This window comes from Schistocerca piceifrons, chromosome 7 (assembly GCF_021461385.2).
Source record: "Schistocerca piceifrons isolate TAMUIC-IGC-003096 chromosome 7, iqSchPice1.1, whole genome shotgun sequence".
In the NCBI taxonomy this organism is placed as follows: Eukaryota; Metazoa; Arthropoda; class Insecta; order Orthoptera; family Acrididae; genus Schistocerca; species Schistocerca piceifrons.
This window is the reverse complement of record NC_060144.1, coordinates 366,805,022-366,829,978: the sequence shown is the minus strand read 5'-3', so window position 1 is coordinate 366,829,978 and position 24,957 is coordinate 366,805,022. Positions and strand designations below refer to the sequence as shown.

The following is a 24,957-nucleotide window of genomic DNA, read 5'->3' as shown; positions in this document are numbered from 1 at the left end:
TAATGTTGATTTTTTATGGAATCATAAATAGATAGTGGATTTCATATAATCACAGAAAAGAATGACTTAATTTGTTTATTGTGCAGCTGGTTGCCCTTGCATTATCTTTGATTCTGAGATGTTGCAATGCAGCCTGTTGTACCAGAAAAAATTTGGGAAAAAACGTACAATTTGTTCTCTTAAAAATTATTTTTCATCTGACTTCACTTTTCAGTCATGTTTTTGAAGTGTTTTCTTGACCTAAGTTCAGGTAAGTTCATTGGCTTTTAAAAGTTCCTGTTTTGGCAAGAATAACTACCTTTGCTGGGTACTAATTAAGGACATAGTATTTTGGAGCATAAGATTAAATTTATCATGTTGTTAATCCTTAAAGAAATCTTTGTGTAGTGGCATGACATCCTGATTAGTGGAAATGTATGGTAAGAAAAAACTCACTTGAATCCGGAGGAAAAAGTGGTATCATACAGACCTGGGGTATCATTCTTTGCTCAAGATATGTGCCCAGGGGACAGTACATGTCATAAATATGGAGAATGTAACATGATTGATCTCTACAGCACTTCAGGCTCACGACCCATTAACGGTAGGCATAACAACTATTGTTGGTTCAGTGTTAACAAGATACCCGTCAGCTGAAGTGGGCTGAGCATAACAGCTTCACAGCGTGACTTAACCAATCATGTAATGTGATACTGTGAACTTGGCAGTGTCTCAGTGTTCTGACAGTTCTGTAGATGGCTTTTGTTTTCACCTGCAGCTGTTTGCCCTTCTCAGTTGAAAACTGCCAACAGCACTGCTAGCTGTCATGGATCTTCATGTGCCAACTCAACTTTAGTCCCATAACCCACCTCACCCTTTTCCAGACCTGCCAAAAGTGTTAGATATGGTTGCAGTGTCCCTGGCATCATTGTGGCCTATGGTACTGGTAAGTTAATGATGCATAATGGTGGTGTTTCCCTGCCGATATTACAGTGTTGTGCTGAGGCGGGGAGAGTGCGCTGTGAAAGGGACCAGCCAATAACATCTCTGTGCTGTATTGGCGGGCAGTGTGTGGTTCAGGGTGCACATAGAACAATTTGAGTCAATTTTCATGTTAACTTAGTTATGGTGAAACTGTGTAGTCGTTGTAACATGAATTAGGGCTGACATCAAGCAAACATGACAAGTGAGCCTGTAACACCAAGAAGCAACAGCAATAATTTACTAAGCATATAAATTTTTCTATGATGAGTCAGAGCAGAAACAGTGGTCTGAGGTGGCAATTAACACCTGCATCCATGACGACAAGGACTGGAATGTGTGCTGTGGGGACAGAGACAGAGAGTTCGCTGGGCAATGCCATAAGTATTCTGCATCTCTCTCTGTGTAGAACACATCATGCACCTGCCATCTTACTTGCCACCTCTCTTAACAGTGGTGTGGCTTCTTCTGCAGATCAGGGCTTCTACAGATGGTGGCTCTGCCATCTCGTATTCCAGACACGAGTGAAGACACCCAGAATTAAAGGTGGTGTTGGTGATGGGGCAATACGAGTACTTCATGTGATTTACAACTCTCAACCTGATATCCATGTCATTATGGGTGAAACCATCTAGATGCAGAGATACCAAGGGCTACATCTGCTTGATGTGCCACCACATTAGCCCAAATGCTGTTTACACGTTCTTGGAGCTTGAGGACAGAGCTTGGGTATCCATTTGGAGTAGCAGTCATACCTGAATGAGCCCTGGAATCTGTGTTCTGAATGTGTACTTAGTTGGACAAAGCAGTTTCTAGTGCTTCAAGCACAGGCTGAGGAGTCCTGGCCTCCGCTTGCATTTGTGTGCTATATTGCCTTGACTCTTCCTTTGGGTAGATATTGTGACAAAAGTACTTGATAATATACACTATGTGATCAAAAGTATCCGGACAACTGGCTGAAAATGACTTACAAGTTCGTGGCACCCTCCATCGGTAATGCTGGAATTCAGTATGGTGTTGGCCCACCCCGAGCCTTGACGACAGCTTCCACTCTCACAGGCATACGTTCAATCAGGTGCTGGAAGATTTCTTGGGGAATGGCAGCCCATTCTTCACACAATACTGCACTGAGGAGAGGAATTGATGTCAGTCATTGAGGCCTGGCATGAAGATGGCATTATAAAACATCCCAAAGGTGTTCTGTAGGATTCAGGTCAGGACTCTGTGCAGATCAGTCCATTGCCGGGATGTTACTGTTGTGTAACCACTCCACCCTTTGCATTATGAACAGGTGCTTGATCATGTTGAAAGATGCAGTCACCATCCTCGAATTGCTCTTCAACAGTGGAAAGCATGAAGGTTCTTAAAACATCAATGTAAGCCTGTGCTATGATAGTGCCACACAAAACAACAAGGGGTGCAAGCTCCCTCCATGAAAAACACGACCACACCATAACACCACTGCCTCCGAATTTTATTGTTGGCACTACACGCGCTGGGAGATGAAAAACATATGTTTTGTGGGATGTCCGGATGCTTTTAATCACATAGTGTATATCTCTTTGAAGTTTATTTGGCCAAGGTCTTGGAAGGAGGTCTGAGATCTGTGTTTGAATATTGCGAGGAAGATTACCCGATCTCTTTAGCTGGAGCTGACTATGCTCTGCCTTTGCTGTTTGAGGTGTGGTTGATATGGCCTTAAGTTGAGAGATTAACCATCTCTCATTCTTTTGTATACGTAGGACACAGTACAGTTGTTTGATCTGCTGTTGCATCTGCAATGCATTCAGCATTTCATGTAAGATCCCTTAGAGCTCCAAGAGGTTATTTCTTACAAGTGTTGTGTCCTATATCAAATGTAATTATTTTTATATTGTATGTATCATTATGAATATAATGTAAAATTTGTAGTATGTCTGGTTAGATGTAAGAGAAGGCTTGGCGGTCCTAATCTTGGCAAGGTTAATGAATCAGTAACTAAAAATAAAATAAATATATTCTTGCTGACAACAGACATTTGTTCTGGTGTCAAAATTGCCATTGGGCGCAACTAGAAGCCATTTAGATTGGTGTGGCAGGACATCAGCCTAAAATTAATGCCTCTGATACAGTTACTCATTAGCAATGCCCAACATTGTAGTTGTGTTATGCTTTCAGGAATACAGTGCCCAGGCCCAAAAATTGTCAGAAGAGTTTGTGGTTCATAATAAGTTTCAGAGGAGCGATACGAAGGTAGTCATAGAATGTATGCACGCAAAAGGAATAGTTAATATCGTGTTCTGTATTTGTTACTGGTACTTTTAAGATAGAACATATATAAAAGTGTGGTATGCATCAGCATGTAGGGAGATTTGCCCTCCAAAATGTTTTGTAGTTCCAATGTCTTGCTAGAATAAAGAAGTATATTCTGTGTGTTGTCCATGTGGGTCTTTAAAATGTGTTGCCCCACATATGACCCAAATAGAACTCAACATTGATAACTTATAAACATTAAAGGAATCCTGCTGCCGAATGGTGTTAGAATGTCGTCATGGCCAATTACTACATGCTTCAGCTGCTGACTTGTGTGTGCCATATAACTAGGATCAGAACTAGTTACTGACTATATGTGACCAACAACAGTGATTTCAAATATGGGACTGATCCCAAATAGGGGTAGGTCATGCTGAAACTACTATTATGGTTGTCCAGTTGAAAGGGGAAATTCTAATCAGCAGTAATAACCACCTGTCTAGAGCAATAATCACTGAGCGCACGGCACAATATTATACCCATCTCCTTATGGGACAATGACAGTTCAGTACATTTACTTCTAATGTTTTCCTGTTAATGTCTGGAATGGCTACAGTCAATACAGTAACACAGGAGTGACACCACGTTGTTTTTTGACGAGTCATCGTTTAGCATACAGAACAGTGCATATATCTGTGTGCAGTAGCTCTGAGTAGAATAACATATTAAATAATGTTTTGGCGTACCTCTAAGAGAGCATTTATTACTCGAAAACATGCTCGAAGAAAAATATGTGGTACTCACCCACGGTCATCCTGTTGACACCTGTTTAAGTAGTTATGCATTTTGACTACTGCTTCACAGTGTCTTTATCCCCTCTTGAGCTTTGTTGTAAATAATTCACCACGGTTCAAAAGGAACAATGATTATATATACAGGGTGTCTCTCCTAAGAGGCATCAAGTGTATTTTCTCTGCTGTTTTGGCAGATATTTGCAATTTCGTTGTTAGGGTGTGCAGTTGGAGACACACCAAACAAATACTAATCAACACATGTTTCATGTGACACTTAGTGTTAACGGAAGGTGTCAGTTTGTTTCCCATTACAAACAAAATTATTTTTAAATTGTAATTTTACATGACCATTTGATAGGATAACCAGTTCTCCAGCAGTGACAGTACCACCTTGGCCTGTGATGCCTGCTACCACCTTGTGAGAGTGCTACTCCCTCACCGCTGAAGTACAGATTATTCTTCCAGTTCTACTTCCCCTGTTAATATATTTTTATAAAACAAATACTGCACTAGCCTTATTTGGGTCTGCGCTATTGAGTGTGCATGTAAAATTCAACTTTTAAAAATCATTTTGTTTGTAATGGAAACCAAACAGACGCTTTCCCATGGAACAGGGCATTGCATGAAATGTGGTGAGTTGTATTTGTTTGGGCTGACTCCATCCCTCCATCCACTCATTCCAAAAACGAAATTGCAAATATCTGCTCTCTCTCTCTCTCTCTCTCTCTCTCTCTCTCTGTGTGTGTGTGTGTGTGTGTGTGTGTGTGTGTGTGTGTGTGTGTGTGTTGTGAAAGTGGGCCAAAGTGAGCCAGATCTGACAAGCATCGGTGGGTGATTTGTAATGCTCAAGCTCTAATATTTACAGTGATACAGACGTGCATGTTTTTTAAGCCCCTGCTGTATGGGCTGCCCTGCATGACAAGTGTGTTGTGTGGGAATGATATCAACCTGTTTTGCGGAACAACCTACACCTTAGGGGCAAGAAATAATTTTCCAGCCCCCGATGTGTAGGTGCTGGGCACAACAGGTGTGCTGTGTTGGAGTAGTGTTAGTCTGCTTTGCATGGCAGCATACACATCATGGGACGAAAAGGGTTTCTAAGTGCTTATGTAAACTGTGCTTCACAAGAGGCATGTTGTGAGAGTAGTACCAGTCCATTTTATTGAACTCTTTTGTTAGGCTACATGTGTGGATGGGCATGCTTGGGATAAGGTTGAGATGGATATAGGAAGAGATGGAGAGCGTAGGGGGTTGGATAAGGAGAGACGGGTCAAGAGGAAATGTACAGAGAAGGGGTGAGGAGGAGGGGGGGGGGAGAGAGAGAGAGATAGGGAGGGAGGAAGGGAGGGAGGTAGGTAGGTAGGTAGGTGGAGATGGGTAACTAGGTGTGTGCATTATATGTGATGTACCTGTATGCAGGTGAAACCAAGCACAAACGTAACAAAACCTGGAGAAAAAATGACATTCATTACACCACATTAAGGATATCCTTAGCACAAAAAAGGGTGCATAATGCTGCAACCAAAACTTTGGTCATTTACCCAGTGATACAAAATGTCAGACAGCAAAGTAAAATATGAAAATAAACTGAAAAAGTTTCTCCTTGATGACTCCTTCTGTTCTGTAGAATTTCTGTTGTTGGAATTTGTGTAAAAGGTTGTTGGTAGGGATTACTAACTCACATGTGTTGTAAATGATCAACGCTTAGGCATTTGTTGACAGCCCTGGTGCAGATTGCACACATGCTTGGATATTGAGTAGTTAATTCTGTAATAACTGTCAATTAAATTATTATTACACTGCAAGGACATTAATTAGAGCCTATTTTGTTTTATTTTGAAGGTTTCACTCACTTCAATGTATTTATCAAAAGAAAAAAAAATCTGAAGGGTCAGTTTCTGTGTACATAGGTTTTATTCAAATGTTTAGGTAAGCATTAAGTGAAGAATTTAGGTTGTTTTTGTTACACATATATTTAGTAGTGCCATAGTCATGGGATTAAAGGTTTCAACTTCTATCTTTTATTTCTTAATCAAAACATGTACAGTTCACATGCTTATACACGATCTTAGGTATACAAGTTGTGATTTGTAACGTTATTTTAAGTGTACTACATTACTATACTAATAGTATACACATGTGAGTTCTGTTCATCTATCATTGCTAATCTTCATCCTTTCAATGGTGTTTTCAACTTTGGAAACAAAAAAGTCCACAGGGGCCAAAAAAGATATTTAAAAGGTGCAAAAACTGGCAATTGATCATAAATAATGAAAAGTGTGAGGTCATCCACATGAGTGCTAAAAGGATCCGCCAAACATCAGTTACACAACAAATCAGTCTAATCCAAACACCATAAATTCAACTAAATACCTAGGAATTGCAGTTACAAACAATTTAAATTGGAAGAACACATAGGTAACGTTTAGGGGAAGGCAAACCACGCTACGCTTGTCTGTCCTCTTTTGGAGTACTGCTATCCTTACCAGATAGGACTAACGGAGTACATCGATAAAGTCCAAAGAAGAGCAGCACATTTTATATTATTGTGAAATAGAGGAGAGAGTGGCACGGATGTTGTACAGGATTTGGGATGGACACCATTAAAATAAAGGTGTTTTTCGTTGTGGCAGAATCTTCGCAGAAAATTTCGATTAGCAACTTTCTCCTCTGAATGTGAAAATGTTTTATTGATGCCAACCTACATAGGGAAAAATGATCATGATAATAACATAAGGGAAATCAAAGCTTGCACGCAAAGATAGAGGTGTTTGTTCTTTCTGCGCGCTATACACAATTGGAATAATACAGAATTGTGAAGGTGGTTCGATGAACCCTCTGCCAGGCACTGAATTGTGATTTACAGAGCATCAAAGTAGATTTAGATATAGATGTCTGCAGAGTATGGAGCATTAGGCAACTCAGCGATTTCATTTTTTGTGCAGTAGTTACACAATTACAGGGATGAATGTGCGGGTGCGTTATTGTGACCTTCCTGTCATAATGTCATTGGTAGACGTCGAAGGGCGTTCAGAATGAGGATCGTCTTTAACTTCCATCTGGCTATTTTTAAATCGTGTGAACCATCCATAACACCGAGTATGGCTTTAGCACTCATCATCGTAGGCTTTCTGCATCATTTGGTGTGTCTCTGTAAAGGTTTTTTTGAGTTTCGTGCAAAATTTAATGTAGACATGCTTCTCCTCTTACTCTGCCATTTCAAAATTTGCAAACTGTGTGGCACAATATTCTACTCAATACGGTACGGAACATAAATAAGAGACATACTATGATGACACTTCTGGCAGTCACATATTAATCACTGTCATGTGCAGGGATGCCAACAGCATTTCACTCCGACAAACCATTTGCATGAAATTATGAATGTTCCAGAATTTTTCGAACAGACCTCATATATTAGTGTTCCACGTAACTTTAGCAACTCTTGTGAATTGTAGTTAATAGGATATTAATGTTATTGTCGAGATACATTTTATAAAAAGATTGTAAACAGAATGAGAAGCATTTGAGCTGCCGTAGGAAAGTTAGTTACTGGATTCTATGCAGCTGTTGCGACAGATGGTTACATTGGGGGAATGTAGTGGCATGGGAATTGGGGACGTAAACGGGTCTCTTCTGTGGCACTACAAAGTATGTTCAAGGAGTAGAAAAATTGCTGAACAGGAAGGGAAGATTAGAGGCTTTAAGGCTGAACTGGAAATAGTAGCAAAGAACGGGGCCTCAGACAGAGAACAGTTTCTGGCAATTTCATCATTTGCACAAACAGCAGATTTGCCTTGCTACTTCAGTTAACTAAGGAAGAGTCTCAAGTAGATGTAAGTGTAGTTAATACTCAACAGACTTTCACCAGCGAACCAGCTGTTTCAGAAAAAAGTAGAAAGCCCACTGTGGAAGAGATGTGGGCCAGATCTTGCCAGAAAAAATTATTAGACAGGTACCAGGTCACAAGTTTTTTCAAGCCCAGTGCACGTCTTAGCCATGAGATACATGATTTAGGATCATTGTGTAAGGGTTTTTGAAAACGGATTCATGTTGTGATAGTGGGTGAAGCAGGAAACACTATCATTAGGGATTAGGGCTACAATAATGAGTGTGATCTGATAAAAATAGCACCTGCAATGAATCTTACAAGTGTTGGCTTGGTTCCTTCTTTCACACAGTGTGATTGGCCCTAATTCTCTCTACTTTGTCAGGCATGGGTTTGGTTCCTATCAATACTATTGGTAGATGGGACTTCACAAGGCATGGCCTAGTTCTCAGTAGGAAAGGGAAGAGTTAATTGGCTGGGATGATAGCAAAATCTTTAAGCATGGGGGGGGGGGGGGGGAGGGGGGACTCAAACTCATGGGAGTACCTCTTTTTGAGGCTAAGATCAGTGTCCAATGATTCAACACTGAATGAAATTATGCTTAATGAGAAGCTCAGACAGGCACATGCTAGAGATGTCAAAGTATCACAATATTCTCATAAATGTAAAGTGAAAAATAATGTTAGTATATCGCATCAGAATATCAGGGGATTAAAAAAATATACACTACCACTCATTAATTTCAATACGCCCTGATATTTCGAATTTGCAACACAAATCAAATGTTATTTCTCACAAAATATTATTATATTAACTTCCACATGTTGTTGTTGGTGTTGTTGTTGTGGTCTTCAGTCCTGAGACTGGTTTGATGCAGCTCTCCATGCTACTCTATCCTGTGCAAGCTTCTTCATCTCCCAGTACCTACTGCAACCTACATCCTTCTGAATCTGCTTAGTGTATTCATCTCTTGGTCTCTCTCTACGATTTTTACCCTCCACGCTGCCCTCCAGTGCTAAATTTGTGATCCCTTGATGCCTCAAAACATGTCCTACCAACCGATCCCTTCTTCTAGTCAAGTTGTGCCACAAACTTCTCTTCTCCCCAATCCTATTCAATACCTCCTCATTAGTTACGTGATCTACCCACCTTATCTTCAGCATTCTTCTTAGCACCACATTTCAAAAGCTTCTATTCTCTTCTTGTCCATACTAGTTATCGTCCATGTTTCACTTCCATACATGGCTACACTCCATACAAATACTTTCAGAAACGACTTCCTGACACTTAAATCTATACTCGATGTTAACAAATTTCTCTTCTTCAGAAACGATTTCCTTGCCATTGCCAGTCTACATTTTATATCCTCTCTACTACGACCAGCATCAGTTATTTTACTCCCTAAATAGCAAAACGCCTTTACTACTTTAAGTGTCTCATTTCCTAATCTAATTCCCTCAGCATCACCCGATTTAATTTGACTACATTCCATTATCCTCGTTTTGCTTTTGTTGATGTTCATCTTATATCCTCCTTTCAAGACACTGTCCGTTCCGTACAACTGCTCTTCCAAGTCCTTTGCTGTCTCTGACAGAATTATAATGTCATCGGCGAACCTCAGAGTTTTTACTTCTTCTCCATGAATTTTAATACCTACTCCGAATTTTTCTTTTGTTTCCTTCACAGCTTGCTCAATACACAGATTGAATAACATCGGGGAGAGGCTGCAACCCTGTCTTACTCCCTTCCCAACCACTGCTTCCCTTTCATGTCCCTGGACTCTTATAACTGCCATCTGGTTTCTGTACAAATTGTAAATAGCCTTTCGCTCCCTGTATTTTACCCCTGCCACCTTTAGAATTTGAAAGAGAGTATTCCAGTCAACATTGTCAAAAGCTTTCTCTAAGTCTACAAATGCTAGAAACGTAGGTTTGCCTTTTCTTAATCTTTCTTCTAAGATAAGTCGTAAGGTTAGTATTGCCTCACGTGTTCCAACATTTCTATGGAATCCAAACTGATCTTCCCCGAGGTCCGCTTCTACCAGTTTTTCCATTCGTCTGTAAAGAATTCGCGTTAGTATTTTGCAGCTGTGACTTATTAAACTGATAGTTCGGTAATTTTCACATCTGTCAACACCTGCTTTCTTTGGTATTGGAATTATTATATTCTTCTTGAAGTCTGTGGGTATTTCGCCTGTCTCATACATCTTGCTCACCAGATGGTAGAGTTTTGTCAGGACTGGCTCTCCCAAGGCCGTCAGTAGTTCTAATGGAATGTTGTCTACTCCCGGGGCCGTGTTTCGACTTGGTCCTTTCAGTGCGCTGTCAAACACGCAGTATCGTATCTCCCATTTCATCTTCATCTACATCCTCTTCCATTTCCATAATATTGTCCTCAAGTACATCGCCCTTGTATAAACCCTCATACAGTAAAGCTGCATGTCCTCGGGAAAAATTACTGCTGTAGTTTCCCCTTGCTTTCAGCCGTTCTCAGTACCAGCACAGCAAGGCCGTTTTGGCTAACGTTACAAGGCCAGGTCAGTCAATCATCCAGACTGTTGCCCCTGCAACTACTGAAAAGGCTGCTGCCCCTCTTCAGGAACCACATGTTTGTCTGGCCTCTCAACAGATACCCCTCCGTTGTGGTTGCACCTATGGTACGGCCATCTGTATCGCTGAGGCACGCAAGCCTCCCCACCAACGGCAAGGTCCATGGTTCCACATATGTAACACAATCACATTCATTATATTTTACTTTCATCAAAGTATCCTCCTCTGGATTTAATGACTGCCTCATAAACTCAAGGCCTGCGGTCAATAAGTTTTTGTAGGTATCATGAATCTGTATGATTCCACACATCCTTAACAATATTCCAGAGATGTTCCTTGCTGGATGTATTAACTTCTCTGATAATTCTGTCCACTTCATGCCAGACCATTTCAATGGGATTACAATCGGGGCTTTGGGACGGCCATACCATATCATTTAGTACTTTTTTTTTTCCTTTGATGCAGTGTAGTTCGTACAGTATGCTGGCCGATGTTTTAGGTCATTAGCCTGTTGTAATGTGAACCCTTTCCCTATTAAGCACAACCCACTTCGTATTGCACGATACTGAAGTATACGATGGTACTGCTTCTGCTCCATATATCCTTCTATTTTCACAGTGTCGCCGACTCTATCTTGGAAAACATCCCCAAAACATAATAGAACCTCCGCTGTGTTTAACTTAGGTAGAACTTACTGCTGAGCTACCCTTTCCCCTACAAGTTGGTGAACAAATATTCTCCTTCTGGATCCAAAAATCTCAAACTTCGATTTATCTGTGAATAAAATCTTCTGATATCCAATTATGATGTTTTCTAGCCCATTCAAGTCTCTTCTGTTTATTTAAGGGCCTCAGAAGGGGTTTTGTTGCTGTGACCCATCCTTTCAAGCCGGCTTCAGTCGGTCACCTTTTTACTGTTGCAACAGATATTGTTGTCGTGTGCATTTCTATCAATTCTGCACGAATTTGGGGCGCTGTTTTAAATCTATTTCTCTTACTGGTAATTCTGATATATCTATCATCACTTTTAGTTGTTTTATGAGGTCAGCCTGGTCGTGGCATGTCCTTATTGCTACCTGTTGTCTTCTGGCGATGAAAGGTGTATTGCACTCCCCCTATAGACACACTACACTGTATCGCAATTTTGCGAATAGATAAACCTGCTTGGCTAAGTGCTACAATTGCAGCGTATTATCTATAGATATCTCCACTCGTGGAGCCATACTAGCGATGTGCACATGTCAGTGCCACAAAGGAACTGACGTGCAGGAACAACATGTTATGTATTGTAGCAATGCTTGCCGTTTGCTGCGGCCATCACATCACTACAGGGAACAACACAGGTGCACCAAGTGCGGCATCTGTCGGCAAATAGGTAAACTAACATATCAGATAGGTACATAACATTTATGTACACAACATTGTTTCTTTTGTACTATTGTATCTTGATGATCACAAACAAAAATCATGACATGCGTGCAACTGTTGTACTATTCCTTTGCTTCTTCAACCGTACCCATGATATTAGACCTTATCTACAGAGAACTAGATGTCATTTATTGGGTGTATTGAAATTAATGAGTGATAGTATAGATGAAATATAGAAATAGAGAAGAAATTACAAAATAAAACATAGGAAACCTGGTGAAAGTAGATATAAAAGAAAATTTTACAATAGATATTAAAAGCAATCTAACAAAACCGAGACTGACCAATGCAGAACCACAGGATGTCGAAAGCAGATGGAGACAGCTGAAGGGCTGTATTCAAGAAGCAGCTTCCAAAATCGTAGGTGAAAGAAAACGGCCTAATAAAATTTGGTTTAACACAAAGTGTCATGAAAAAGTGCTCGAAAGGAGAAATGCATGGATTAAAGAAAGGGACAATATGACATTGAAGGAAAGATGCTATAAACTCTGCTAAGAAGTGCAAAGAACCCTAAGACAAGAGAAAAGGGGATACTATAACAATATGATCAGAGAAGCAGAGGATGATTTCCAACATCACAGGAAAAGGCAGATGTATCAAAATATATATAAAAAAAAAAATCCTTTGGTAAATTCAATGAAAGGGAACAGCTTATAAAGGATCAGTATGGGAAAATATTGACCAACAAAAAATATTGACTTACAAAAAAGGTGGAAGACATACTTTTCACAACTTCTCAACTGCAATGCCCCACTCTCTTACTTTAAATTGGAAGAACCTGATACAATTGATACAGCTGATACAGTTACTACCCCATCAGTGAATGAAATACAGCAAGCAATAAAGAAATTAAAGAATGACAAGGCTTGTGGCGAGGACAAAATACACGCTGAGTTATTAAAGAATGGAGGCCCACAACTGGAATTAGAAATACAGGCGTTAATAGAAACAATTTGGGAGACAGAAACCATTCTTGCAGATGGGAAAACTGCAATTGTGTGGCCCATATTTAAGAAGCATGATACACTTGTTTGTGATAACTACAGAGGAATTGCCTTACTGAATGTCACCTACAAAATCTTATCGAGCTGCCTATTAAACAGGCTGGTACCAATAACAGAAGAACTGTTTGGGGACTACCAATGCGGTTTCTGCAGAAACAGATCCACATTAGATCACTTGTTCACCCTAAGACAAGTAACTGAGAAGGCGTGGGAATTCAATGTAGATGTCCACATATTATTCATAGTTTTTAAAAAGGCCTATGATAGCATACACCGACAGACACTCCTAAATATAATGAATTAATTTAAAATACCATCAAAATTAATCAGATTAATTAAAATGTGTATAGATGAAACTTAATATCACATAAAGACACTGGTAGGAGAAACTGACGATTTTAAGGTGGACACTGGACTGAGACGAGGGGATGCCATTTCACCTATTTTATTAACCTTGTCCTAGTGAAGGTCGATAGAGAATTTTCTAAAACCAGTCCACAAGGGATCCAGCTACAGTATGTGAACATTACAAGACTTGCCTATGCAAATGATGTAACACTAATAAGTAGTTCCAAAAGAGAATTGATCAGAATGATGCAAAACTACTACAAAATTGCTGAGAAAACAGGATTACATGTTAATGAAGAAAAGACAGACTACCTGCCCATAAGTAAGAAAATGAGAAAAGATGCACCTCTGACTGTAGATGGATTCAGTTTCAAGACTGTTGACCGGTTCAAGTACCTAGGAAGTCTTTTTAGTAATAACAACAGAACAGATATAGAAATAGATTCCCACTCAAGAGGAGAAGGTTGAATTGGGCAGGCCATATAGCAAGAATGACAGAGAAAAGACTACCTAGAATGGCATTCAGCAGAACAATAGATGGAACGAGAGGAAGAGGGAGACTCAGAATCAGATTGCGGGATAACATCTGTGAGGACACAACTAGGATGAACAGCAACAGCAACTGGACAAACAGCGCATTGGACAGGCAGAAATGGAAGAGGCTCATTGAGCAGGTGTATGCTCGATAAGGCCCTTGCCACATGTAAAGTAAAAAAAGTAAGTATACATGAGGAGCTTGTTTGTTTAGAAGATGTAAAAACTGAGGATGGAATAGATGTTATATGCCTCTCTGAACATCATATCATCACAGATGTGGAAAAGGTAATGTAGGTGGATATAAGCTTTCAGCACATGTAAGTAGAAACACGATGGAGAGAGTAGAAGTTGCCATACATCTTAAAATTTATCATAGTGTGTAACATTAATGAACAAAAAATTTTATGTAGAACAATGTGCCTCTGAGCTTAAACTAAATAATGGTAATTTTATAATTAGAGCTGATACAGGTTGCCATTTGGAAATTTTCAGCTATTTCTGAAAAACATGGGTTCTTTGTTGTGCCATTTGTCCGACAGAGGGAAGCAAATTATTGTTTGTGGGAATTTCAGTGTAGATTTTCTGAAAGAGTTTGATAGAATGAAGTTTTATTGGTTCTTTCAATGTGACCTCAGGTATTGGTTTTTCTGGCTGCAGGAAGACCCACTGAGTAGGATACAACTGCCAAAAATGTGTAGAGGTTGGAGTGTTGTGGGGGGGGGGGGGGGGATGGTTTTGGGTTACGATGTGTCCCATTCCATCGACGAGCTGTCATGCAATAGTTAAATGTGCCAATTTTTACCTTTCAAATCTCTTTTGCTGTCACCATTCTTAAAGTTATTGCTGCAATGGACCTGCTATGCAGTACCACTAGACCACACCATGTGACTTCTTCACCTTTTACATTGGCGCAGGTGGTGGAAAAAGAGCTCCGTTCTATTTGAGATGACACAGTTTTGCGACAACTCTTCTGCATTGTAATCACAATGTCCCCTATGTACAATCCCTTTTACAATCACGGGTGATATAGAGCTATCATCAATTGGTAACTCACAGTAGATCATAACATGTATTAATGTACTTCTTTGACACTTGAGAGATCCCAGGAGTGACAAATGACAGTTCTCATTTATTTTTCATGCATTCTTGCACTTACATTATCGCCAGCATCTATTTCCTGCATGACTTCCAACACACTGCCAAGCTGTGATGCTGTGGGCCTCCACATGACGTGGAGATACACATTTGCTGTCGTGCCTTATTGGTATATTGAGATGGCTTCTTTTGCATCAATCTGCACATACAGCAAACTAGAGCATGCACAATGATACATGCCCGAACTACCTAAACCACGTTTTTGGTTTCCACAAACACCTTTTGTCAGCCTAAGTGGTTAGAAGTTGAACATGTCATTCTGCAGAATCACCTTGCTACACTGCAAGGTTCACTGCCAAGGCAATCTGTCAAGAGCATGGGTACTAGAATCTGTGGAGCTTTACTTAAAACTTCTAGTTTGATTTGTAAGGATTCCAGGAGAATGAGCACCAGCCGAAGAGGCAACGTATGAGTGTTGCTCCATTACATGGTTGTATATAATTGTAGAATGTTGTGTCATAACTTTTTCTGAAGTCACAGGTTCAAGGATTTACAACTGATGGCTTACTCAACTGAATAATTTTTTGTCTGCTTTTTCACATTGTGATGCATTTATTTTCTGTGTTTTGCAGTCAACAGTGTTGTTTTACAACAACTTCTGAATTTCAAAATGATCTAAACTGGTAGTCAGGGTTGTCAGAGGGCACACATATGCCTTTGTGGATGTTTGTATAGGAAAACTGTATGCTGAAGATTTCCAAGTTGTATATTCCAAAGTTGATTAACCAGATGGTGTGACAAGTCGCTTTCCTGGAAAGGATGAAACACAGTTGTCACCTCAGTTACTAAACCTCATATCAACATTTGTCCTGTTTCTTTTCTCTAACAATAGGTTAAAGGAAGGCGTTCATATAATCTTGTTATCACAGCTGATAGACAGTGACAGTGACAATTCAAAACACCGAACTTGGCAATGAAGAAGATGATGAAAAAAGAAACCTCGCAGGTGACAAACTGTAAAGATAAACAAACACAGTAGAAATGTAATACAGCAGGAAAACCGCACCATGTGGTAAGAACCACTGATGATGATGCAACTGCAGTGAAACATGTCTGGGACAAAAACAAACGGTGGTCTCGCGGTTCTAGGCTCTCAGTCCGAAACCGCGCGACTGCTACGGTCGCAGGTTCGAATCCTGCCTCGGGCATGGATGTGTGTGATGTCCTTAGGTTAGTTAGGTTTAAGTAGTTCTAAGTTCTAGGGGACTGATGACCACAGATGTTAAGTCCCATAGTACTCCGAGCCACAAAAACAAAATAGTGTTTTGCGAAAGGCGGATCCTACTCAAAAACATCTGATTATAGTAGTATTATGTAAAAAGTTGAAGTAAATCAATCACTTTCAGGATTTTTTGTAATGTTTCCCTTCATGTATTACGAGCAGACGTGGACTCTGACCACCATTTATTGGTTATGAACTGTAGATTAAAACTGAGGAAACTGCAAAAAGGTAGGAATTTAAGGAGATGGGACTTGGATAAACTGAAAGAACCAGAGGTTGTAGAGAGTTCCAGAGAGAGCATTAGAAAACGATTGACCAGAACAGAGGAAAGAAATACAGTGGAAGAAGAATGTGTAGCTTTGGAGATGAAATAGTGAAGGCAGCAGAGGATTAGGTAGGTAAAAAGATGAAGGCTAGTAGAAATCTTTGGGTAACAGAAGAGATATTGCCTTGAATTGATGAAAGGAGGAAATATAAAAATGCAGTAAATGAAGCAGGCGAAAAGGAATACAAATGTCTCAAAAAAGAGATCAACAGGAAGTGCAAAATAGCTGCGCAGGGATAGCTATAGGGCAAATCTAAGGATGTAGAAGCATATGTCACTAAGGGTAAGAAAGATACTGCCTACAAGAAAATTAAAGAGACTTTTGGAGAAAAGAGAACCACCTGCATGCATATCAAGAGCTCAGATGGAAACCAGTCCTAAGCAAAGAAGGGAAAGCAGAAAGGTGAAAGGGGTATGTAGAGGGTCTATACAAGGACAATGCACTTGAGGGCAATATTAAGGAAATGGAAGAGGATGTAGATGAAGGTAAGTGGGAAATACAATACTGTGTGAAGAACAAGACAGAGCACAGAAATACTTCAGTTGAAACAAGGCTCTGGGAGTAGACAACATTCCATTAGAACTACTGTCATCCTTGGGAGAACCAGCCATGACAAAACAGTTCCACTTGGTGAGCAAGTTGTATGAGACAGGTGAAATACACTCAGGCTTCAAGAAGAATATAATAATTCCAAACTCAAAGAAAGCAGGTGTTGACAAGTGTGAAAATTACCAAACTGTCGGTTTAATAATTCACAGTTGCAAAATACTAACACCAATTCTTTACAGATGAATGGAAAAACTTGTAGAAGCTGACCTCGGGGAAGATCAGTTTGGATTCCGTAGAAACGTTGTAACAAGCGAGGCAATACTGACCCTATGACTTGTTGTAGAAGATAGCTTAAGGAAAGGCAAATCTACATTTCTAGCATTTGTAGACTTAGAGAAAGCTTTTGATTAAGTTGACTTGAATACACTCTTTGAAATTCTGAAGGTGGCAGTGGTAAAATACAGGGAGCAAGAGGCTGTTTACAATTTGTACAGAAACCAGATGGCAGTTATAAGAGTTGAGAGGCATGAAAGGGAAGCAGTGGTTGAGAAGGGAGTGAGATAGGAGTGTAGCCTATCCCCGATGTTGTTCAGTCTGAATATTGAGCAAGTAGTACAGGAAACAAGAGAAAAATTTTGAGTAGGAATTAAAATCTGTGGAGAAGAAATAAAAGCTTTGAGGTTTGCCGATGACATTGTAATTCTGTCAGAAACAGCAAAGGACCTGGAAGAGCAGCTGAACGGAATGGACAGTGCCTTGAAAGAAGGATATAAGATGAACATCAACAAAAGCAAAACGAGGATAATGGAATGTAGTCAAATTAAATCGGGTGATGCTGAGGGGATTAGATTAGGAAATGAGACACTTAAAGTAGTAGATGAGTTTTGCTATTTGGGGAGCAAAATCTGATGATGGTTCAAGGGGAGAGGATAAATGTAGAGTGGCAATGGCAAGCTAAACATTTCTGAAGAAGAGAAATTTGTTAACATCGAGTATAGATTTAAATGTCAGGAAGTCTTTTCTGAAAGTATTTATATGGAGTGTAGCCATGCATGGAAGTGAAATATGGGCGATAAATAGTTTAAACAAGAAGAGAATAGAAGCTTTTGCAGTGTGGTGCTACAGAAGAATGCTGAAGAAGATCATGTAACTAATGAGGAGGTACTGAATAGAATTGGGGAGAAGAGAAATTTGTGGCACAACTTGACTAGAAGAAGGTATCAGTTGGTAGGACTCATTCTGAGGTGTCAAGGGATCACCAATTCAGTACTGGAGGGACGCATGGAGGGTAAAAATCATAGAGGGGGATAAGGAGATCAATACACTAAGCAGATTCAGAATGATGTAGGTTGCAGTCATTATTCAGAGATGAAGAGGCTTGCACAGGGTAGAGTAGCATGGAGAGCTGCATCAAACCAGTCTCTGGACTGAAGACCACAACAACAAAAACGTTTACATAACATTTATATATTATAAATATTCAAAAAATAAATAGCCTATGTTCGTTAGAGTAGTGTGTAATAATTTGAAGTTAATCAACAAGTACTTATCTAGATTTTTGGTAACAATGCCTCTTCTTTAAACACTGCATATATGTTTATATATTGAATATATTTAAAGAGTATATAACCTATGTCCATCTGAGTATTCATGAGAGTATCGTGTAAAAATTTGAAGTAAATCAGTAAAGAACTTTTTGAGAATTTTGCTAACCGTGTTTTCCATTTAATCATTACACAAACCTGATCAGCCAGAACATTTAATAGATTTAATAGCCGGTCTGCCCACCCTTGGCACAGATAACAGCAGCAATGCTTCATGGTGTTTAAGCATTGAGACCTTGGTAGATTGGGCTGGAGGCAGTTGGCACCACATTTACACACACAAGTCATCTAATTCCCATCAATTCTGAGGAGGGGGGCGATGAGCACTGATGCCATGCGCAGTCACATCCCAGATGTATTCAATCAGGTTCAGACCTGGTGAGTTGGCAGGCCAGTGCATCAACTGGAGCTCGCCACTGTGTTCCTTAAACCACTCCAGCCCTCTCCTGGCCTTGTGATGTGGAGCATTATCTTGTTGAAAAAGGCCACTGCCATTGGGAAACGTGATAGTCATGAAGGAATGTACGTGGTATGCAACTAGTGTACGATATTCCTTGGCTGTCGTGGAGCTTTGCTAGAGGTCCACTGAAGACATGGATGCTCATGTGAATGTTCCCCAGAGCATAATGGAGCTGCTGCCACCTGGTCTCTGTTCTGCAGTTCGGGTGTCAAGGATCTGAAAAATTACAGATTCGTGATCTCCCATCAGAATGATGATGAAGAAGAAAGCGTCAGGATTCATGAGACTATGTAATGTGTTGTTGGCTGCAGAGCCCCATCGTCAAGAGTGTTCGGCACAATGTGTGTTCAGATACACTTTTACTTTGCCCAGCATTAAAGACTGATGTTAATTCCACCACAGTTTGTCACCTGTCCTGTTTTACCAGTTTGCTCAGCCGCTCAACCCCACTACACCTGGCCAAGATTTCACGAACACCCAACAAATTGTGCAGTTTCTGAAATGCTCGTGCCGAGCCTCTGGGTCATCACAATCTGCTGTTTTTCAAACTCAGATAGAGCATGCTCCTTCCCCATTCTGCACACGTACAGCAGGCTCACTGATACTTCATGCACTGCATGTGTGTCCAACTAGCAATCTTTCCTAACCATGTGACACTGCTATTGCTGTACGGATCTGCCTGAACATAACGTTCTGGCAAATCAGTTTATATGTGTATATTAAATTGATGTATAACCTGTGCCTGTTCAAAATTCATTTTTGTATTGTGTAAAAATTTGAAATAAATCAGTCAAGAACTTTATGAGATATATTTGATAACAATGTTTTCTCCATATAAGCTACATTTATATTATGTTTATTAAAAAATATGTAGCTAGTATCAATCTGAATGTTTGTAAGAGTATTGTGGAAAAATTTGAGATAAATTGACCAAGTTCTTTTCAGGATTTTTGGTAACAAAATTAAACAGTGACTTGTCTTTATATAGTAGTAAAGGTAATATGAATCTGGGAACTGCTGAAATAATTGATAATAACTTTCATTGTATTCTTCCTTCACAGGAGGCTGATGTGCCAAAATGTGAAGTCATACATGTTGCCATTGTTTGCGCTGGATACAATTCCAGTCGATCGGTTGTGACATTAATAAAGTCTATATTGTTCTACAGTAAAAATCCACTACACTTTCACTTAATAGCAGACTCAGTTGCACAGGTGATTTTGCAGACGCTGTTCTATACATGGAGTGTCCCACAAGGTACTTATATTTTACTTCTAAATATTTATATTATAAATCTGTGAATTTGTGAAATAATTAGTAATCACAATTTGACACAGAAGTTCCATTAGGTAATAAGCTGCTGGTTGAAATGATAAAGGACAATTAGTGAACAGTTCTTTCTGAAAAGCTGATAGAGGTATTATATGTCTTCAATAAAGTTTGATAATTTCAGAAATAATTGGAAAAATTTGATGTAAGGAGGGGGGGGGGGGGGAGGGGGAGGAAAAAACTGTCAGCTTGGCATGCATATACTTTAGATCAGGTGTCCTTCATTTATAAATATGAATTTTAGAAAAAGTGTGAAAAAAGCGGTTATTGAACTCAAGAGTTGGAGATAAATAGGATTTGAGTGTAGTGTGTGCTGACGGATTGTATTGTCATATCTAAATGGAATAAGTTTTATGTTAAAAATAGTAATCATCTGTGTCTTGATTCATTAGTGCTAGCACAGTTAATTTTTTTGTGTTTTACTGGTAATTAGATAATGAATTTTGTATGAAAAATTTGAATAGGATATTTCAATTGGAAAGTTGGAAGTGAGCTTTACATGAACAATACTACTGCAAGCAGTAGTCGGACTTGCTGGCTGATGTGCTGTGGGTCACCAGTTCATATCCAATTCCTAGTCAATATTTGTTATTTAGTATTTATTATTTCTAGAAGGTATCCAAAGTTTCTTACGAAGGTAATTTTTACATTTTCTGGAATGTTCTAGCGTGTATGAATAGCAGCGTTCTTTGTGCAGAAAGCAGTTCTGTTCTGTCTGTATGTTGAAGTCCGTAATAAATTTGCTTTCAGTGCTAGTGTTGTACTTCATTGATGACTCTGCTCTTGGATTTATACTTGATTGTGGTTATGTTGTGACAGTATTATGGGTCTCTCTTTGTAATTATAGATTATAATTTTATGGTTTCTCCATAAGAAAGCTTTGTCAGTTCATGAACATCATTGTAAGAAATATTCTGAGAAATTCTTAAATATAATTGCTTTGGATGAATGAAAATTTGCTATAAACAGCTAGTAACTCAAAACAAAACCCTGTAGTAACCCATAACTGATTGCTCAAAACCAAGTGTGTTTATTACTGTGTGATGAACATGAAACTGGGGTACACTGTTTTCTGCCATGCAGTTATGGTAAAAACATGATCCACTACATGTATTGATTATCCTGTAATATTGTACAAAGTCAAAATCCTCCACAAAATTAGCAAAGGAAGTCATTTTTCTACTGTTTGTAATAATTAGGCAAAAATTATATTGAAGTGATTAAACAGATCACACTTAAAATTGTTTGAAGAAACAATTAACACTAACTATATGTACAAAGCTAAGTCACAAAATGTTCTTAAAGGCAACAGTTTCTAATTTATTGGTTTCAAATTTCATCTGCCAAGATGAATGTAGGCTGTTCAGCCGACAGTCAATTTGAAAACCAGATTTTTTTGTCGCTGAGAATGTTTTCTGTATTGTCCTTTGGTTCTGTTATTGTCGCATGCTTTATTTACCTTCCACATTTCCTCTGTTACCAAATTTCAAATGGCACACATTTTTTTCTTAAAGCAGGTTGGTATTATTCAGAATTCCAATGGACCATATTATTCCCCACTCTTTTGGCGGCAAAACCCTATTGTTCAAATAATCTCCATTCAATGCTGTGGCATTAATGCCCGCATGGTGCCACTCTATTGGTTGATGTCAGATCCAACATCTTGCTACCCATCATCCATGTACTGCTTCCCTCAGAGTGCATCCTTCATTGGGCCAAACAGATGCAAGTCTGAAGGTTTGGTGGCGAGGATCCCCATTGGCATACACCTTGAGTACCTCAACTGGTGGATGAGTGTGTGATCACTAACAGAGATGTCCAGTTTTGTAGTGAGATATTTGATTGTGATCCACTGATTATCTCGAATAAGAGTGTCCACATGTTCAAACAGCTCTGTGCATCCGAACGGCACATGGGAGATCGGACATTTTGCGCGACCTTGTTGCGATGAAGGCAGATGCCTTGTCCAATAACACACCATGCTTTTGTTCTCTGCCAGGTCTCCGTAGACATTCTGCAAGCACTGAATATGTATGATGCTCTGGTTTTCTGTCAGAAGAAACCCCATGACAGCTCTCTGCTTGGAACACACTTCCGTTAACAGACACTATTTTGAAGGCTGTGTATATTGCCGCCACCTATTGGAATTTCTGGAACAATAGGTGCTGAAGTGGGAATATTCCATGATGTCCCACAACGAATTCCACAGTTTTTTTCCAATTGAAACTGGCCAAGAAAAAAAAGTGTGGTGTATTACTTATTGAATGCCCCTTGTATTAACCTTTTGTGCCTCAGAATGTGCCCTACTGACAGATCCCTTGTGCCCTAAATTTCTTTTCTCCCTGATTTGATTTAGTACTTCTCTGTTTAATTTTCAGAATTTTTCTGTAGCACCAAATTTTCAAAATTTGTGTTCCCTTCTTTTCTGTATTGTTTGTAATTCATGTTTCGCTTACAAGGCTACACTCCAGGGAACTGCTTTCAAAAAATACTTCCTGACACTTAAATTTTTAAATTTATATTAGGTACTAACAAACTTATCTTTTTCTGAACTTTTTCCTTTTTATTGCCAGTTTGGATTGTATATCTCCTCTATTTTGGTATTGCCAGGATTATTTTGCCCCCCAGGCAGCAAAACCTATCTACTAGTTTTAGTGCCTCATTTGATAATTTATTTCACTACATTCTATTATCCTTGTTTTACTTTTATTGATGTTGATCTTATAACCTCTTCTTCAGACACTGTCCATTATGTTCAACTGATTGCCAAGTCATGTGCTGTGTGTGAGAGAATTGCAATGTCATTGGAAAACCTTAAATTTTTTTTTTATTTCTTCTCTCTAAACTTTAATTCTTTTTCCAAATTTCTCTGCATTTTGTCCCTGTAACCTTCAGAATTTCTGAGAGTGTGTTCACTTAGTATTGTGTAATACTTTTCCCAAATCAACAAATACTATAAACATGGATTTGCATTTTTCCAGTCTAACATCAAACATGACCAGAGTCTCTGCATTTTATATCTTCTATATTTTAGCATAACCAATTATTTTTCTGCTCAAACAGTGAACTACGTTTAGTGCCTCATTTCATAATTTAATTTCCTCAGCATCGCCCAACTTAATTTGAGTACTATTCATTAACTTTATTTTACTTTTTTTGGCGTTCTCATTATACCCTCTTTTCAAGGCGCTATACATGCTCTTCAAAGTCCTTTGCCACTTGTGATAGAATAACAATGTCATCACTCAAAGGTTTTTATTTTTCTCCTTGAACTTTAATTCACTTTCTAAATTTCTCCATAGTTTGCTTCACAACTTGCACACTGTACAGTCTGCATAACACTGGGGATAGGCTATGACCCTGTCTCCCTCCCTTTTCATCTACTGCATCCCTTTCATGCCTCTCAACTTTTACAACTACAGTCTGTTTTCTGTGCAAGTTGTAGAAACCTTTTGTTTTCTGTATTTTATCGCTGCTACCTTCAGAATTTCAGAGTGTGTACTCCAGTCAACATTGTCAAAGGCTTTCTCTAAATCTACTAATTCTAGTGACATATTGTTTGCGTTCCTTTAACCTATCGTTAGAGAAAATAAACAGGGCAAGTGTAGATCTGAAGCCTAGTAACTGAGGTGACAACTGTGTTTCATCCTTTGCAGGAGAGTGACTTGTCACAGCATCTGGTTAATTAACCTTGGAACAGATACAGCTTGGAAATCCTCAGCACCCGGGTTTGCTATACAAACATTCACAAAGGCACATGGGTGCCCTCTGACAACCTGTGACTGCCAGATAGATCATTTTGAAATTCAGAAGTTGTTTTAAAACAACACTGTTGACTGCAGAACACAGAAAATAAATGTATCACAATGTGAAAAAGCAGACAAAAAATTATTCAGTTGAGTAAGCCATCAGTTGTAAATCCTTGAACCTGTGACTTCAGAAAAAGTTATGACACAACATTCTACAATTATATACAACCATGTAATGGAGCAACACTCATACGTTGCCTCTTCGGCTGGTGCTCATTCTCCTAGAATCCTTACAAATCAAAATTATGGAAAAAACTAGAAGTTTTAAGGAAAGCTGCACAGATTATAGTACCCATACTCTTGACAGATTGCCTTGGCAGTGAACCTTGCAGTGTAGCAAGGTGATTCTGCAGAATGACATGTTCAACTTCTAACCACTTAGGCTGACAAAAGGTGTTTGTGGAAACCAAAAACGGGGTTTAGGTAGTTCTTAAGTGTGGGACGTATCATTGTGCATGCTCTGGTTTACTGTATATGCAGATTGATGCAAAAGAAGCCATCTCAGTGTACCGATAAGGTGCAACCTCAAATGCGTATCTCCACATCATGTGGAGGCCCACAGCATCACAGCTTGGCAGTGTGTTGGAAGTCATGCAGGAAATAGATGCTGGCGATAATGTAAGTGCAAGAATGCTTGAAAAATAAATGAGAACCATCATTTGTCACTCCTGGGCTCTCTCAAGTGTCAAAGCAGTACATTAATATGTGTTATGATCTACTGTGAGTTACCAATTGATGAGAGCTCTATATCTCGTGTGATTGTAAAAGTGATTGTACATAGGGGACATTGTGATTACAATGCAGAAGAGTTGTCGCAAAACTG

The 24,957-nt window shown here is 39.3% G+C and overlaps 1 protein-coding gene across 3 annotated transcripts in view; it reads left to right on the top strand.

Annotated features, from left to right (window-relative positions):
• Positions 1–24,957, top strand: part of LOC124804821 (xylosyl- and glucuronyltransferase LARGE2s-like) — a 170,100-nt gene that overhangs the window by 7,204 nt on the left and 137,939 nt on the right. For all 3 annotated transcript variants that reach the window (XM_047265161.1, XM_047265162.1, XM_047265163.1), the window contains one exon: positions 20,058–20,253. In XM_047265161.1, coding sequence (XP_047121117.1) covers positions 20,058–20,253 — 196 coding nt within the window. The remainder of the gene's footprint in view (positions 1–20,057; positions 20,254–24,957) is intronic.